Here is a 14,852-nt window from a genome sequence, read left to right on the forward strand (position 1 = left end):
ATTGACGACTCAAGAGGAACTGGTTCGAGATTCCAAAAAGGAAAAAGCTTGGAGGGTATGAGAAACAAAAACTCATACTAAAAAAAACCAAAGCAAAACTTGATCCTTCGAGAAAATCATACGAGAAAATGTTCACAAAAAAAAAAAAAAAAAAAAAAAAAAAAAAAAAAAAAAAAAAAAAAAAAAAAAAAAAAAAAAAAAAAAAAAAAAAAAAAAAAAACATGGCCAAGAGGATTCGCAAAGTCAAATTTTTTTGGTGTCGATAGTACCAAACTTAGGCTGACCAGACAATGACAATATGACAACAATATCTTGAAAAGACAAAACATAAGGATCAAACTTACGAAGTCTGATTAAGGATAAAGTAGAAGCGATAAGCTACATCGATGCAAATGTATGAAGCCTCCATAGAAAGTCGATCCATTCAAAGTCCAAAGAGATCTCAGGAACATCTTAGTAAACTTCAAAAGAAGATTTCTTAAGCTTAACGATGTTGAAAGAAGCTATGAATTGAAAAAGTAGATCTTCCCGAGGTTCATTGAAAGTTCAAAGTTCCAACCATCAAACTTTAAGATAAGAAGACAAATTCAGTGGAACACTTGGATACATACAAATACAGGATGGAGCTCCATAGGGTTTATCTTACAATTCGATATAGAGTATTCTCTTCTACATAGATAGGTTCTAACAAAGAATAATTTAGAAAGTTAACAAGAATGTAAACAGGTTATTTCAAAGAATTAGTGAGGATGTTTGCTTAATCCACCACACCTAAATGGTATGAAAGTTATCTATTTATAACAAACAAATTACAAGGATATGGAAAGAGTAATAAATGGAAATAACAATAAATGGAAAGATACCGAAACACAAATATCTTATAATAGAATATCAAATATAATATATATGGTAAACTATAATTTAGTGGTCACTACAGACCACCTTGTCGCTGCATTTACCGTCAAAACTGCCATTTGGATGGATAAACAGTTAATTTTCATAAGACTTGTTATTTTAGTCCAACCTCGAGTTTGGATGCTACGTACCACTAACATTTACCTCTAAATTTCGACATAGTACCAGACACAAAAGTGGGAAGTTTGACATGTCAACCAGTGAGTTTAAAGGTTGTTAGGAAAGTTGGAATATACACAGTATATTCCCACGATGAGTAGTAAGCCTGATAAATTTTGGGATTTGTGCCTTGTATAATTTAAATAAATCCATTTGATATTCTAAAGTAGGTTCGGTCTAGTTCGGTGTTGGACTAACCCATGTAGTGTCGATTAAGATAAACACGTATTGAAACTAAGCTATTTTGTTTCGGACACTATCCACGTGGGTAATAATTGTTGTCAAAATTGAGGCCTCACAATGAATTACAGAGTACGAGAAGTCGCAATAAAGACAGGTACCCCATGGATACCACCAACCGGCTTAGCCTCCAATAATGATAGGCTTAAAAGAGGAGACATGTTTGGTTTTCTGTTTTTTGTTTTTTTCTCAAGAACAAGGCCACCAATTTAATCCATGTGTGTTTTTTTTTTAAGCAAACGTCATAATAAATAATTCATATTGGTAGGTTTTTAAAATAAAGGTGAATTATGGAGTAATAAATAAATAAATAAAATAAATATAAATTATTCTCGTCAAATTTTCAACTCTGTTATCCGCCTTGAAAAATACATGACAACGAGGGGCCCTAATTGGGTTATGACCACTAAATGAGATGAACGGTTCTCATCTAAAATAACCAAGGGTAATAGTGGAAAATCATCCTATGTTCTTCGGGTGATTTAATTCATACCCGTTTAGATATCGATGTTTAGGCTTTACGTTTTCGTGAATGTGATGATACATTGTACATCATACTTTCATGGGAGTGATGAGATTCAAACCTATATTTTATTGGTGAAGAATATGTTTTTTAACTAGTTAAGCTATGTTTGAATTGGTATATAATTGTATATATAATTAATATTAAAAAAATGTAAACTTTAGGTTAAGAGTGGTCCTTGAAAACTATGTAGATGGTGGAGTATTTGGACGTTGCGTATCATTTCTTTTTCAATGAGTACAAGTCAAATACTTTACTTTTAAAGGAGAAAAATTCGATTTGTTCTCCTTACCAGAAACTAAAAGTCACAGTTTAAGATTTTATATTGGTTGAAGACGGAAATGAAACATTTCTTATCAAATGTGAAATTTTTTTCCTAACACACACGTTTTAAAGTTGTGAGATTGACGACGATATGTAATAAGCTAAAACAGATCATATCTGGTAGCGATGAGCTTTAATCATTACTAATGATATTAGAGTCAATCACCGAGAGGTGTGTCAATGAAGACTCTGGCCTTCAAAGAGATGGATTGTGAAATCTCACATTGGTTGAAGAGTTTGCTCGGCCTTAAAATGGGGTAAACTGTGAGATGTTGCGTCAATTGGAGAGAGAAATAAAACATAGGTGTGGAAACTTGCATGACATTGTAACGATAAAGCCGACAATATCCGTGGTTTTATAACTAATTTTTTTTTTTTTTTAAGGGTATCTTTTTTAATTACCAACCAAAAATGTTAGTAAAAAAAATTTAATGGCTATGGGACAGAGGTTACGTAGAGACAAAACCTAAGATCTTCGAACCAATAGCATGCAAGTTATAATTAAGGTGGTTCAGAAAACAGACAAGACGCAGCCCAGTGGAAGTTATGGCCACCCATTTACATCATCACCAGCCTGGATTAAAATTGGATATTTTAAATTACACGAAGCAGATATTATCTGATTTGGTCCGTTACATATCGCTGTCAGCTTTACTGTTGTAAAACGTGTCTATTAGAAAAAGGTTTTTACATACCCTTATAAAGAATGTTTCGTTCTATCTTTGAAGTGGGATCTCACAATCCATTGATACATTATCCAGGGTGTCTTACTATGATATCATGAGAATATTTGCTAAAACTACCGACACCTATGTTATGGTGATAACTCTACCTTTATAATCATTTACATAATCAGTTATAAATGAAATAGAAACAGAATCAATGGATCCATAAATATGATAAGTTAAACGGTATTAAATGGCTAAATATTGTGCGTCTCAAAATTAAAATTAAAAAATTTATAGAAAAAATGGAAAGTTTTAAAACTAAATTGGTAAATTAATAATAATAAAAAACTGCTATTTTTTACAACAAATGAAAATAACTCTTATTATTCGACCTCTTCCATTATATAAATATACAAGTAGAAGAATTCACTCTGACTTGGGCCTAGATCTACGCTGAATATATTTTTTTTAATCTATCATGACGACAATGGCTTCCTTCAACTCAATTGCATAGGCGGATCCGATCTGGACAGAAATTGAAAATGCATGGGAAAGAACTGGAAAACTCAACTTTCGGATTAATGGAGGGATTCAGTAGATGTTGAATAAATTTATTGTGAACTCCAATTCTGGATCAATGGATGGTTTTAGCAAAAGTAGTATAAATTTTCATGCGATCAACTAAAATTTGATGAAAAACAGAGGTATATGGCGATCGATTTATCAAAGCCCTAATCTCTTCTTCATCTTCAAGCGTTTTATTTAAGAATCTCATCTTTTGCTGTTAAAATTACAGGAAGATTCACACATGTGGGCTGATGGTGATCGATTTGTCAAAACCCTAATTTTCCTTATGTGATTCGGGAGCAATCTTAGCCCATTAAGGCGAAGATCGGTTGGTCCAAAGAGTTGGGTGCAATCTTAGCCCATTAAGCTCGGAACGGTTTTTGTCGATGCACCGTCGTGTAGCGGAGTAGAACTCATCAAATTCGCATCCGTGGTAGTGCTGGGCCATCGTCTTTAACTAACAAAGCCTAGCAGTGAGGTATTTCATGGTCTCTCTCTGTCTTTCTCTGTTTGATTCCGTTCTTATCGACAAGAGAAAAGGAAAGATCGAACTGATCGCGGAAACGCGCGAACTGCCCATTTCATCACTTTTATTCTCCATCTCTCGTCCCTCTCGCGCTTTTATCCAATTCCGCAAGCCAACGAAATAGAAGAGAATCTAACTCCACTTTTTTATGGCTTCAACTTGTTTCCTAGATTGGCGATAGTTTCTGTTCGTGCCAAATCTCACTTCTGTACTGGAAATTTTCTGGCGGCAGCAATTCATTGAACCGGCTGGAAGAGAATGGGTGCCGGTGCGTCCAAGAATTTGGATGGTGGGTCTCATGGGAGTGAAGAGCGAGAGGAAAACCTAGACCAAGCGGGTGGGCAGCTCTATATTTCCTTGAAGATGGAGAATTTTAAACTCAAAGGCGAGCTCGTTCCTCATATTTATGGCTCTGCTCCGCTTGTTGGTTCGTGGGATTCATCTAAAGCTGTAACCGTTCTCTTTCCATTATTACCCTTTATATTAAGCTTCAGTTTACAACAATCTCTAATATTGAATTTAACTTTTATGGTCCATAGCTCTCCTTAGAACGTGAATCAGCATCAATGTGGGAATTGAGCTTTGTTGTTCCTCCTAATCATGGTAAGTATCAATCACTTTCCTATTGATCGCCTGTTAGGAGGGGTTGGGATGTGGGGGATGGGCGGTGGACGGTGGAGAGTTACTTTGGTGATAAAAAAACATAGGGATATTAAGGTTATGAGGTCCTTTTTTTAATCCATGTTCTGTTTTTTCAAAATGAATTAGTATTGCTAGCTTATTTGTCGTGCTTCAATAGGGTATAATAATGAGGATTTTTAATCTCTTTACTGTAGTTGTATGAACTTGAATTGTGTTTATAAAACATCAAAACCTCCTGTCCATCTAATGGAGGTGAAATTACAAAAGACTTAAAACATTTCCAAACTTTTCCTGTACATTTTAAAAAAATATATTTTCATTTCATCTGCACTGTTGAATTCAGAATCACTGGATTTCAAGTTCCTGTTGAAGCCAAAGTATAGCAATTCACCTTGTATAGTGGAGGAGGGTCCCAACCGTCTATTCTTAGGAGGAATGTTGCAAGGGGATACCAGGATGGCCCTTTTCAGGCTGGGTCCTGATGAAGTTTTGGAGTACAGAGTGTTCATTAAAGCAGACAGGGTTTCACCATTTGATCTTGCTGCAAGTTGGAGGGCTTATCAGGACAATCTTCGTCCTTCAGCTGCTCGTGGAATTCCTGATGTGAGCATAAACTCATTGTCAGAGACTGGTCCTGAGGTATCTTTTGTCCTCCTACCCCCCACAAAAAAGGGGGGGGGGGGGGGGGGGGGGGGGGGGGGGGGGGGGGGGGGGGGGGGGGGGGGGGGGGGGGGGGGGGGGGGGGGGGGGGGGGGGGGGGGGGGGTGGAAATCGTTGCATATACAATGTTCCATTGAAAATTATTCTATTTTAAAGAAAGTTTTGCTTGCCAGTATATTATTACTACTCGCAATTAAGTCTTGGAGAAACAAATTATTAGGATTTGATTAGTTGTACATCTTTTTCTCGTTGATTTATGTTTTTCTGTTCAGTACGTACTTCAACTTTCATTGTTTTAGCATTTGATTAGTTCCTTATAGTGATGTGCAACAGTGCAAAGTTATTTTAGACATGTCAAAAGGAATGACTTATTACATCCTTCATCTAAAATGCATGAAAATGATGTGTAACACAGTCAATATATGAAACGAAAACGACTAAAATGTCAGTAACTTAAAACTAAAACATAATGAAATGAATATGACTACAATGTCTTCAACTTTAAACTAAAACATAGAGATGTCAAGGACACATTTATTTCAAATTATATTTAGATATTTCGACTTGTTTGCATTCGATTTTTACATTTCAAATACAATGGGAAGTAAGTAATGGAATTGTTATTTTTTCCATGTGTATTAGAAGCAAAGTTTTAATAATCTAATTTTAAGGAAAAAAAATATTTATACCTTCTTCCTCTGTATTTACTCTTGCCTTTACAGAATAGTTCATCTGCTAGCTTGGAGCTTGATCTTGAACACTATGTGGTCCCAGCTCCTTCATCAAACTCAGGCCATGTCTATGCAGCTAACTTGACAGAGACTCCTAGATCATTAACTGGTTTTGGGGTTCATTCCAATGCCGATAAGGTAGGGAATACATCATCATCTAAGGAGAGCAGTATTCTTGGGGATCAACCAGCAACTGTAAAGGTGTTTTCTTGTTTGTAATGTATATATTAAATTTCAATTCTATTGTAAGCATTAATTAGTGTAAGACATCAAAATGTTTGGACACTTTGATGCAACTGGATTAATTTTATTTCATTGCATCTTTATTTGAAACTCATGTATAACGAAATATTTTTAGAAATACATAATATCCTTGTTTAAAAAACTTGCTCATCAGGATACATTTTAACACTTTTCAAGGAAAAAAGGAGAGTAGAGAACAAAAACACTATTTTACTGTTTTTATCTATTTTCTTTTTTGATTGGTTTAATTTTCCTTTCATATATAATGTAAGTTAAGTTTTCCATATCATTTGATTTAAACATGTTATATTTGTATATGATATGGAAATCAAATCAATTGAAATACAAGAATATGAAACATCTTTTCTATTAAAATTATTATTTAGTTTCTTGGTTGTTTGATTTCAATTTCTGCTTTGGATAGTTCACTTTATAAAGGCTGGATAGTTTCATGGCTATTGATACGGCCTCTTGGTAGTGAATAAGTGAGTCTAGTTTTGTTTACTCTTAGAATTAGTATTTTCAAACTGGCTTAAAAATGAAAAACAATGGAAGCAATTTCAGAATTTCAATCTTAAAACAAATACACCGAAACATCTCCATGTTTTGCTAGTTTGTTTACTTGTTCATCCTTGTTTCATTGGAGATATGAAATTGATAGCTAAACTGTAAATAGGCTTTTTTTTTTTTGCTGATCAATGGCAGAATGTTTACTTTTTGTATGTCTATCGTATTTTCTGTCATGTTTAGTTTTTGGTTGTTGCTTATGTAGGATATGACAATCATTGTTCCTGATCCATCCAAGATGTATATGGGTTCTGGAATGGTTGAATCAAAGTCGGTAGGGACGTTTTCTCATTTGCCAAAGCAAGACAGTCATAGGGGGCTTTTTGTGGATCGAGGTGTTGGATCCCCTAGGCTTGTTAAATCACCTAGTACTAGCGCTTTCTTTGCAGATTTGAAATTGGATACAGAGTCTAAGGTTGGTATTTGATTTTTCGTTTCTCAATACTACAAGTCATATTATTTATCTTCTATATTTTCTTGTTTGTTAATAGAATTCAATGCCAGCAGCGGCTGGAGCTGTTGCTGCTGCAGCTATCGCTGATCAAATGCTTGGACCAAAGGAGGATAGACATTTGGCGATTGTTTTGGTAGGATGAATGGTTTTTCTAAAAATATCATTAATTATCGAGTTGTAGATATGGTGAGGTGGACTACCCATTCTAATAGGCTAAAGGGCTATAGTAGTATTTGGTGACAAATTTTCACTTTTTCATTAGTAGTTTGGTAGTTTCAAGACTGAAAATGCTCTCACGACTTTTTGATGTGGTTTAGGTTGGTTTGCCAGCTCGAGGCAAGACTTTTACAGCTGCTAAGCTTACGAGATATCTTCGTTGGTTAGGTCATGAGACAAAGCATTTCAACGTTGGCAAGGTTTGACTATCTCATAACTCTTATGCATTGTTTTATATTATATTATATGATGAATGAACTTTAGAGTTCAATATAAATATGTTTTCTTTGTTGTAACAGTACCGACGCCTTAAACATGGGACTAATCAGGTGTGTTTTCAAATATGATGCACAATTTTGACTTGTCAATTCTTCAATTTCAATATTACTTAATTAACTATATATAATGCTTGGGGGAAAACTCTATCAATTATTAGCCGATCAATTATGCTAGATGGACAAGGAATGGTTCTTAGGAGGGCACATAAACTTGTGTGGGTAGGACTGAATTTTCAGGACTTCTCTCTTCAAAGACTGCCATTAGGCCACCTAGTTTACTCGTGCAATAGATGGCACTTTTAAAGTTTGTTTTGTTCTGTTTCTTCTTTTTTTTTTTTTTTTTTTTTTTTTTTTTTTTTTTTTTTTTTTTTTTTTTTTTTTTTTTTTTTTTTTTTTATAGGAAACAAAATGTTTCATAGATTTATTTACTCATACTTCATTCTGTTGGTGATTATGGTGTCCACATGAGGATGCCATTTTGATGCTCTTTTATGTGAAAAGCTTTTCTGTATGTGCAGTCTGCTGACTTTTTCCGAGCTGACAATCCAGAAGGCATGGAGGCACGTAATGAGGTGAGTTCTAGAAACTGATGACATGTTATAGATGAAAGAAAATGGGATTTCATTCGCCTCCAATTTGTCTACTGCTTCATCTATTTGATTTAACATTTATATTGGGACGTCACTTGCCCTAAAAGATGGAACCCCCCACCCCCTACCAAAAAAGAAAAACGAAAGGGATCCATTATCTTAAGAAAGCCACCAACTCTTCCTACGATAAAACAAAAAGATGCAATTTCAAGTTTACTTGACTAACATGGATTATTGGTAAGGTTAACACCATGTTAATATTTTCTCTGTGTAAATAGTTTTAATAAATCACCTGCTGCTAGGTAGCTGCTCTAGCTATGGAGGATATGATATCTTGGATGCAGGAAGGTGGCCAGGTAAGGTTTTCCACTGTTACGTCTATTATGTGGATTAAACTAATGGTTTTATTTTGCTAATGCTAAATTAATTTAGGTTGGAATATTTGATGCCACAAACAGTACTAGGAAACGGAGAAACATGCTGATGAAATTGGCTGAAGGAAAATGTCGGGTATAATGATGATCATACCTGTAATTGTAGTGAAGAATTCCAAAAGTATTAAGTAATCTCATCCTTCTTTATCTTTCAATTGCAGATCATTTTTCTAGAAACTCTATGCAATGATCAGCGCATCATTGAAAGGAATATACGTCTTAAAATACAACAAAGTCCTGATTATGCAGATGAGTATGTTTCCCAAGCACTTAATTCATTCTTTTTGGAATTTAGTCTGTTTCTTTTTGTAACACAGTTAGCGTATTTTTTTCCCTTCTTGTAGGCCGGATTTTGAGGCTGGATATCGCGACTTCAAAGCTCGACTGGACAACTATGAAAAAGTAGTTCTCTTAGATATTATTATTTTTCTGGTATATGTTGAAAAATCTAAATTTTCTCTTATGTCAGGTTTATGAACCTGTTGAAGAGGGATCTTATATTAAAATGATTGACATGGTTAGTGGCCATGGAGGACAGATACAAGTGAGTTTAGGTCTTCTGTGATTTTTGTGCCTTTGTTACTTCATATTTTTCAATTCCTCGTTTGCGTTATTTCATTTCTAACTTCTGATATTGTAGGGTGGTTATTTTGTAGTAACTATTATTTTCAAAAGAGAGTAGCGGTGTGGTTATTTTGTTTAGATCAAGCGAATATAGGATTTATCTCACTTGATAATTTTGGTATTCTCAAAAGTATATATTTGCTTATTCAGGTCAACAACATCAGTGGGTATCTCCCCGGACGAATTGTCTTTTTCTTGGTATGATCTCCCCTTTCATCGGTTTTTTTTTATAATGATAAAAAATGTAGACATTCTTAATTCGTTCGAGGGAGTGTTAATGAGCTTTTACAGAAGGAGGGTACATATGGATAAAGCTTAGCCTCTAGAATTGCTAATGAGCGTTAGCATATTTACAGAATGGCTCAATAAAACTCCTTTTTAAAAAAATTATATTACAAATAAAGGAGAGGGATTTCAATAACCACTAGATCTAAAAGGGCTCAAGGTGATGTCACTGTATAAATAGCTCATTTTGAAAATTGGAATCTTGAGTATACGATTTGCTAATTGAAAACCCAACTGGTGGACCCTGTGGAGTTTGTTTGATGATTGTTGCTTTGATTCAGATTTTGACATTTTTTTGTAGGATCTATTTTTGATGTACTACAAACAAGGATCTGTATATTAATATATTATTATGTACTCATACGAACTTCTTTATGTTCTCATCAATTATTTTAATTAATATGGGGCAGGTGAATAGTCATCTCATCAAATAATTTATTATGTACTCTACGAACTTCTTTTTGTTCTCATCAAATATTTTATTTAATATGGTGCAGGTGAATACCCATCTCACTCCGCGACCAATATTGCTCACTAGGCATGGTGAGAGTATGGATAATGTTAGAGGTAGGATCGGAGGCGACACTGAATTAAGGTATGCATAAGAACGCAGGTATAGAGATAAAGTTTTTATGGTTCTTAAATCACAAATATTTTAAGGTAATTTATTGTATCTAGTATCTATACTTATGGAAGGAGAGATTTCTCTGTTGAACCTGCCACCATTTTTTCTTAGCTGACATAATATTGTATTAACCAGGGACAGTAAAAAAAAAGTTAATGTAGGCAAGAAGATCAGTTGAATAATGAATTAGCACAGTATTCAAAGATACTTTTATTTGTCTGTTCAAAAAAAATCTAAAAATCTTAGCCACCAAATACCTCATACAACATTTCATTTCCTCGAGAGGCTTCATATGTTTCTGAAACAGCTCAGTAGGCCCTTGAACAAATTTTGCGACTAAACCTTTAGTTACACTGTTTGCTTACATATGTCAGCTATATTTCAATAATCAAAGAATAAATCAGTCACTATCCTTTTAATAATCCAGTTACATATGTCAGCACACTATCAAATTTAATCTGGCAAAGGAAAAAAAAAAAAAATTAGTTATTAGAACTTCTTAAAACTCCTGAATGTATAAACATGATATAGAATTATCAACATCTAACAGATTAAATGTGCAGAGAATTGCAAACTTGAGTTTTATATTTAGAGAACAAAAGAAATTAACTTAAGAATCTCGTCTTCTAAATTCATAGTAAAAGCTTAGTTTCTAACAAAAAGAAAAAAGAAAAAAAAAACAATTTAAAGCGAGTTTATTTTGTTTGAGGGTGTTGTATGTCACAACCATACTAAGAAGAGAATAGATTTGACTCCCTCAAGTGATGACAAACCGAAGGCGACATGCGAGTGGTGCCCATTGGGCAACGTGTGGGTTGAGAAAGACAAATGTCATGATGCGACCTAGGAGGATGATGCGACCTAGGAGGATGATGCATCATCTAACACAGCAGAAGAGTGAGCAAGATTGGCTATCTAAGGTGTAAGCAAGATTAGAATTTAGAAGAAACAATGTCATCAAAGGGGTCTGAAATAAGCTTAATGGGTGCTATATGGGACCTTAACCCAAAAGTTGGGGAACTGAGATTTGGCAAGCGGCTCTAAAGTTAAGTCTATATAAGTAAAAGATGTAAACTCTCCAAATTTCATGTCAATCGGACACCATATAGACACTCCACATTGGTGCATTACTCATCGCCAAAATGACGTCTTCTCTTGCTAGATAGAAAATGCCATAGAATGGACTATAGGGGAGACATGGTGCTGACTCTCCACCACTCCTGGGCCTCATGACTTAAGTGATCTATCCATGACACAAATGCGTCATGGTGTGGGCAGCCATTGCAATACAATTGTCTTGCGCGTCTTCCTTTGAGAATGTATTTTCAAAGACAGTGATGGGTGGCACAGATGTGCCGACATTGTGCCCCATCTCTCGAGTTGGAGGTTGAAATATGAGACTGGCCCCAACACGGTACACAAAAAATGACATGTGGGGATGAGAAGGTTCATGCCTTAATAATGCCTGGATAGATGGATGTTCTGAATATAAATTTGATTTATGGGCTGGTTCTTGACAAGTGTGCCCAATTGAGTTTTGAAACTCTATGAGATCTCAAGGCTGGGATGGCATCATGAAGCATCATTGCAACTCGAAAGTTCCCGATTAGAAATGTATTGAGTTGATGTATCTTAATAAATATTATAGTGGCTCGATAAGCTCTGGTTTACATAGTTATGCCTCAGTAAGTGTTGTAATGCCCCGATAGATCCTGGTAAGTGTTGGAATTACCTGGTAAACTCTGGTTGAGCGTTTTAGGCCATTTTGACCCAATGAAAGGTCTGAACACATTTTGGTGAAGTTAGGAATTGATGTAGAAGAGTGGAGGTCGTGTTGTTGAGAAGAATTAGATGAAGTGAGATGATATTTAAAGGACTTTAGCCTAGAGTAGAGGCAAGTCGGCTAGAGTTGCAATTGAGGGAAATAGACGTACAGATAACACATACGACTGAATGAAACTTAGTTCTGCATAAGTTATGCTCGGTCGACGAAGAAAGAACCTTGTCTAAGATCCAACAAAGTCACAAAGATGAGTGAAAAAGTATAGCAGGGTGTGAGTTCCCCTTAAAACTGGTCATGATCATGTGTGAATCATGGCGCCACACGGTTTGGAATATAACCATCACACTGTCATTTGGACATTTTTTATTAGTTTTTGGGTAAACTTTCAAGTTTGTTGGTTATGATAAAAGAAAAGAGAAATGGTTCTTAAAATATATTAGATTGCAACTGAAGTAAATTTTGCTGATAGAATAATTTTTGGTGGAGTTGCTTCAAGATCCTTTTAAGTCGAACTGTTCAAGAAAGAATATTTTGATGATGTATTTGTGTGCAGAAGAATTAAATCAGAATGAGTTTAGGTTTCACGTCTTTCAAGAGAGAAATATTTTATGGTTATTTCTATTTTGCTGAAGTTCCATTTTTTTCCTTTTTTGGTTTACTTTTTCTTTCTTTCTTTCTTGTTTCTGTTTTCTTTCCATATAGGTTTTCCAATTTCCTTTTTATCTTCCCTAAAAAATGTAGTGTGTCAAGTTAGTAACCTATATAAATGTAGGGCAGTATTTGCTTTTCTGTAAAAATATAGAGGAACCTTTGCCCCTATACTTCCTCAATTTTTTGTCTGATATTTGACCAATTTTGCTAAGGCTCAGTAGCTCTTTATGAACAAGTATAATGATAAATAAATTTTCCAGTGCTTGTATCGCATGCTCAAGTTGGATTTTCCAAACAATACTTGGCTTTATGAATATGTTAGAAGTACTAATTGTGAAATATTGAGAATATTATTTGGACATTAGGTGTGGCATATTTGTAATTATCTAAGAAGTTGGTTAGGGTGGATGGTTATAAATAAAGTGAGTTTGGGGTTTGGGCAAAATTTTGGGGATTAATTTTGTAGGAGGGAGATGGCCTTCTTGAAATGCTATAACCTGTATGTTTTCTCTTTGATATTGTAACATAATTGGTCTTATTTTCTTATTTTTCAATCTCAAAATTGGTTCCTGTTAAAATATTGAATTGGGATTTACTTCTTTTGGCAGTGAGGCTGGAAAAGTTTATTCAAAGAAGCTTGCTAACTTTGTTGAAAAACGACTGAAGTCTGAACGGGCTGCCTCTGTAAGCCCAAAATTTCAATGCGAGTGAATTTGCGTCTGGTTATTTAAAACTCTAATGTCATCCTTTATGACTTTGTCGTGGTTTAGATTTGGACCAGCACACTCCAGCGAACAATTTTGACAGCGAGTCCTATTGGAGGATTCCCCAAGGTTAGCTTTGCTATCTGAAAGATTAATGCTTAACAACTCTCACTTGTACGCACATGTATAAAATGCTCTATGGTTATTCCTTCTATTAGATTCAATGGCGTGCACTTGATGAGATATATGCTGGAGTATGTGATGGAATGACTTATGAAGAGATAAAGAAAAACATGCCCGAGGAATATGAGTATGTGCGACCTCCCATTCCTCTTGATCTTCGTCTCTTTTCCTGCATAATTTGAATGGATGTTTATTTCCGTCAGATATTCGTTATGATAATTCAGTAAGCTTCTTTGCTAGTCGTGGAAGTTGTTCCTCTATTAACTGTAACACTCTTTGCCCATTGGCAATTCCTTACATTTTTCACTTGCAGAGCACGTAAGAAGGATAAATTGAGATACAGATATCCTCGTGGAGAATCTTATTTGGATGTTATCCAAAGGTGCACAATGTTTCTTTTTTTACCCAAAGCTTCAAACATTCTCATTATTTTATCTTCGTTAGTTATGGCTAATGCCTGTTTTATTTGTTTTACTTTCTGGGGCCATTAATGTTAATGACACAGGCTTGAACCAGTAATTATTGAGCTTGAAAGACAACGGGCACCTGTTGTCGTTATTTCTCATCAGGTAAATTAATTTTTTAACCATTCCATCGTCCATATTTACAGGTGGTTACCTTTCTATTTTGTCTTTGATTACAGGCGGTATTGAGAGCGTTGTATGCTTATTTTGCTGATAGGCCCCTGAAAGAAATTCCACACATTGAGGTAATTGTGCAGATAATTAACAGTCACTTTTTATATTTTCAACATGAATATTTTGGGGCGAGTGAATGCTAGTGGTCTCAACTAGAATGGTTTAAAATGCTCCGGTTCAATTTTGGCAGGTCCCGCTTCATACAATAATTGAGATACAAATGGGAGTCACGGGTGTGCAAGAAAAAAGATACAAACTTATGGATTAACATATCCCTGGATGTTATTCTATAATTCTCATGTTCTTTGAGAAAATCCTATGCATTCTTTTAATTTTCATTCATTACCAAGATGTTAGTGTCATAAATTGTGCCTCACTTGTCATTGACCTCCAATGCTAATGTGATGAGAACTCATGTTCATTTTTGTAACAGTGATGTGTATGAATGTAACTCGTACTCAGGCAGGGTGGGATTGATGAACAAAATTCCCTTCTATTCAAACAGGACTTGGAGGAGTTCTGTTCCATCTATATTTTGTTCAATTATTAAAATCAAGGAAGTTTTAGATGGTAAAAATATCGATATTAACAGGTCGTTGCAGAATTATATATTGTTTTATTA

General features: G+C 34.9%; 1 protein-coding gene across 2 annotated transcripts; it reads left to right on the forward strand.

Moving 5' to 3' along the window:
- The first annotated feature begins 3,911 nt into the window (after positions 1-3,911).
- Positions 3,912-14,807, forward strand: LOC111499826 (6-phosphofructo-2-kinase/fructose-2,6-bisphosphatase-like). 2 transcript variants are annotated; one of them, XM_023151517.1, is made up of 23 exons: positions 3,912-4,372; positions 4,462-4,525; positions 4,908-5,203; positions 5,947-6,156; positions 6,971-7,180; positions 7,257-7,352; positions 7,537-7,635; positions 7,735-7,764; positions 8,232-8,285; positions 8,606-8,659; positions 8,736-8,813; positions 8,899-8,990; positions 9,082-9,139; positions 9,207-9,281; positions 9,512-9,559; positions 10,144-10,241; positions 13,314-13,389; positions 13,476-13,538; positions 13,628-13,719; positions 13,906-13,974; positions 14,098-14,161; positions 14,236-14,301; positions 14,421-14,807. In XM_023151517.1, the coding sequence occupies exons 1-23, from the start codon at positions 4,181-4,183 to the stop codon at positions 14,496-14,498; spliced, it is 2,262 nt and encodes a 753-aa protein (XP_023007285.1). In that variant the 5' UTR covers positions 3,912-4,180; the 3' UTR covers positions 14,499-14,807. The 2 variants fall into 2 exon arrangements, with proteins under 2 accessions (XP_023007285.1, XP_023007286.1); XM_023151518.1 differs by having other exon boundaries at positions 4,180-4,349.
- The last annotated feature ends 45 nt before the right edge of the window (positions 14,808-14,852 follow it).

The sequence above is a fragment of the Cucurbita maxima genome, unplaced genomic scaffold, assembly GCF_002738345.1.
Source record: "Cucurbita maxima cultivar Rimu unplaced genomic scaffold, Cmax_1.0 Cma_Scf00027, whole genome shotgun sequence".
NCBI lineage: Eukaryota > Viridiplantae > Streptophyta > Magnoliopsida > Cucurbitales > Cucurbitaceae > Cucurbita > Cucurbita maxima.

Coding starts and splice junctions, on each gene's coding strand:
- LOC111499826 (XM_023151517.1), top strand. CDS start 4,181: ATGGGTGCCGGTGCGTCCAAGAATTTGGATGGTGGGTCTCATGGGAGT. Junction 7,636..7,734: donor AGCATTTCAACGTTGGCAAG/GTTTGACTATCT, acceptor TTGTTGTAACAG/TACCGACGCCTTAAACATGG. Junction 14,162..14,235: donor TTGTCGTTATTTCTCATCAG/GTAAATTAATTT, acceptor CTTTGATTACAG/GCGGTATTGAGAGCGTTGTA.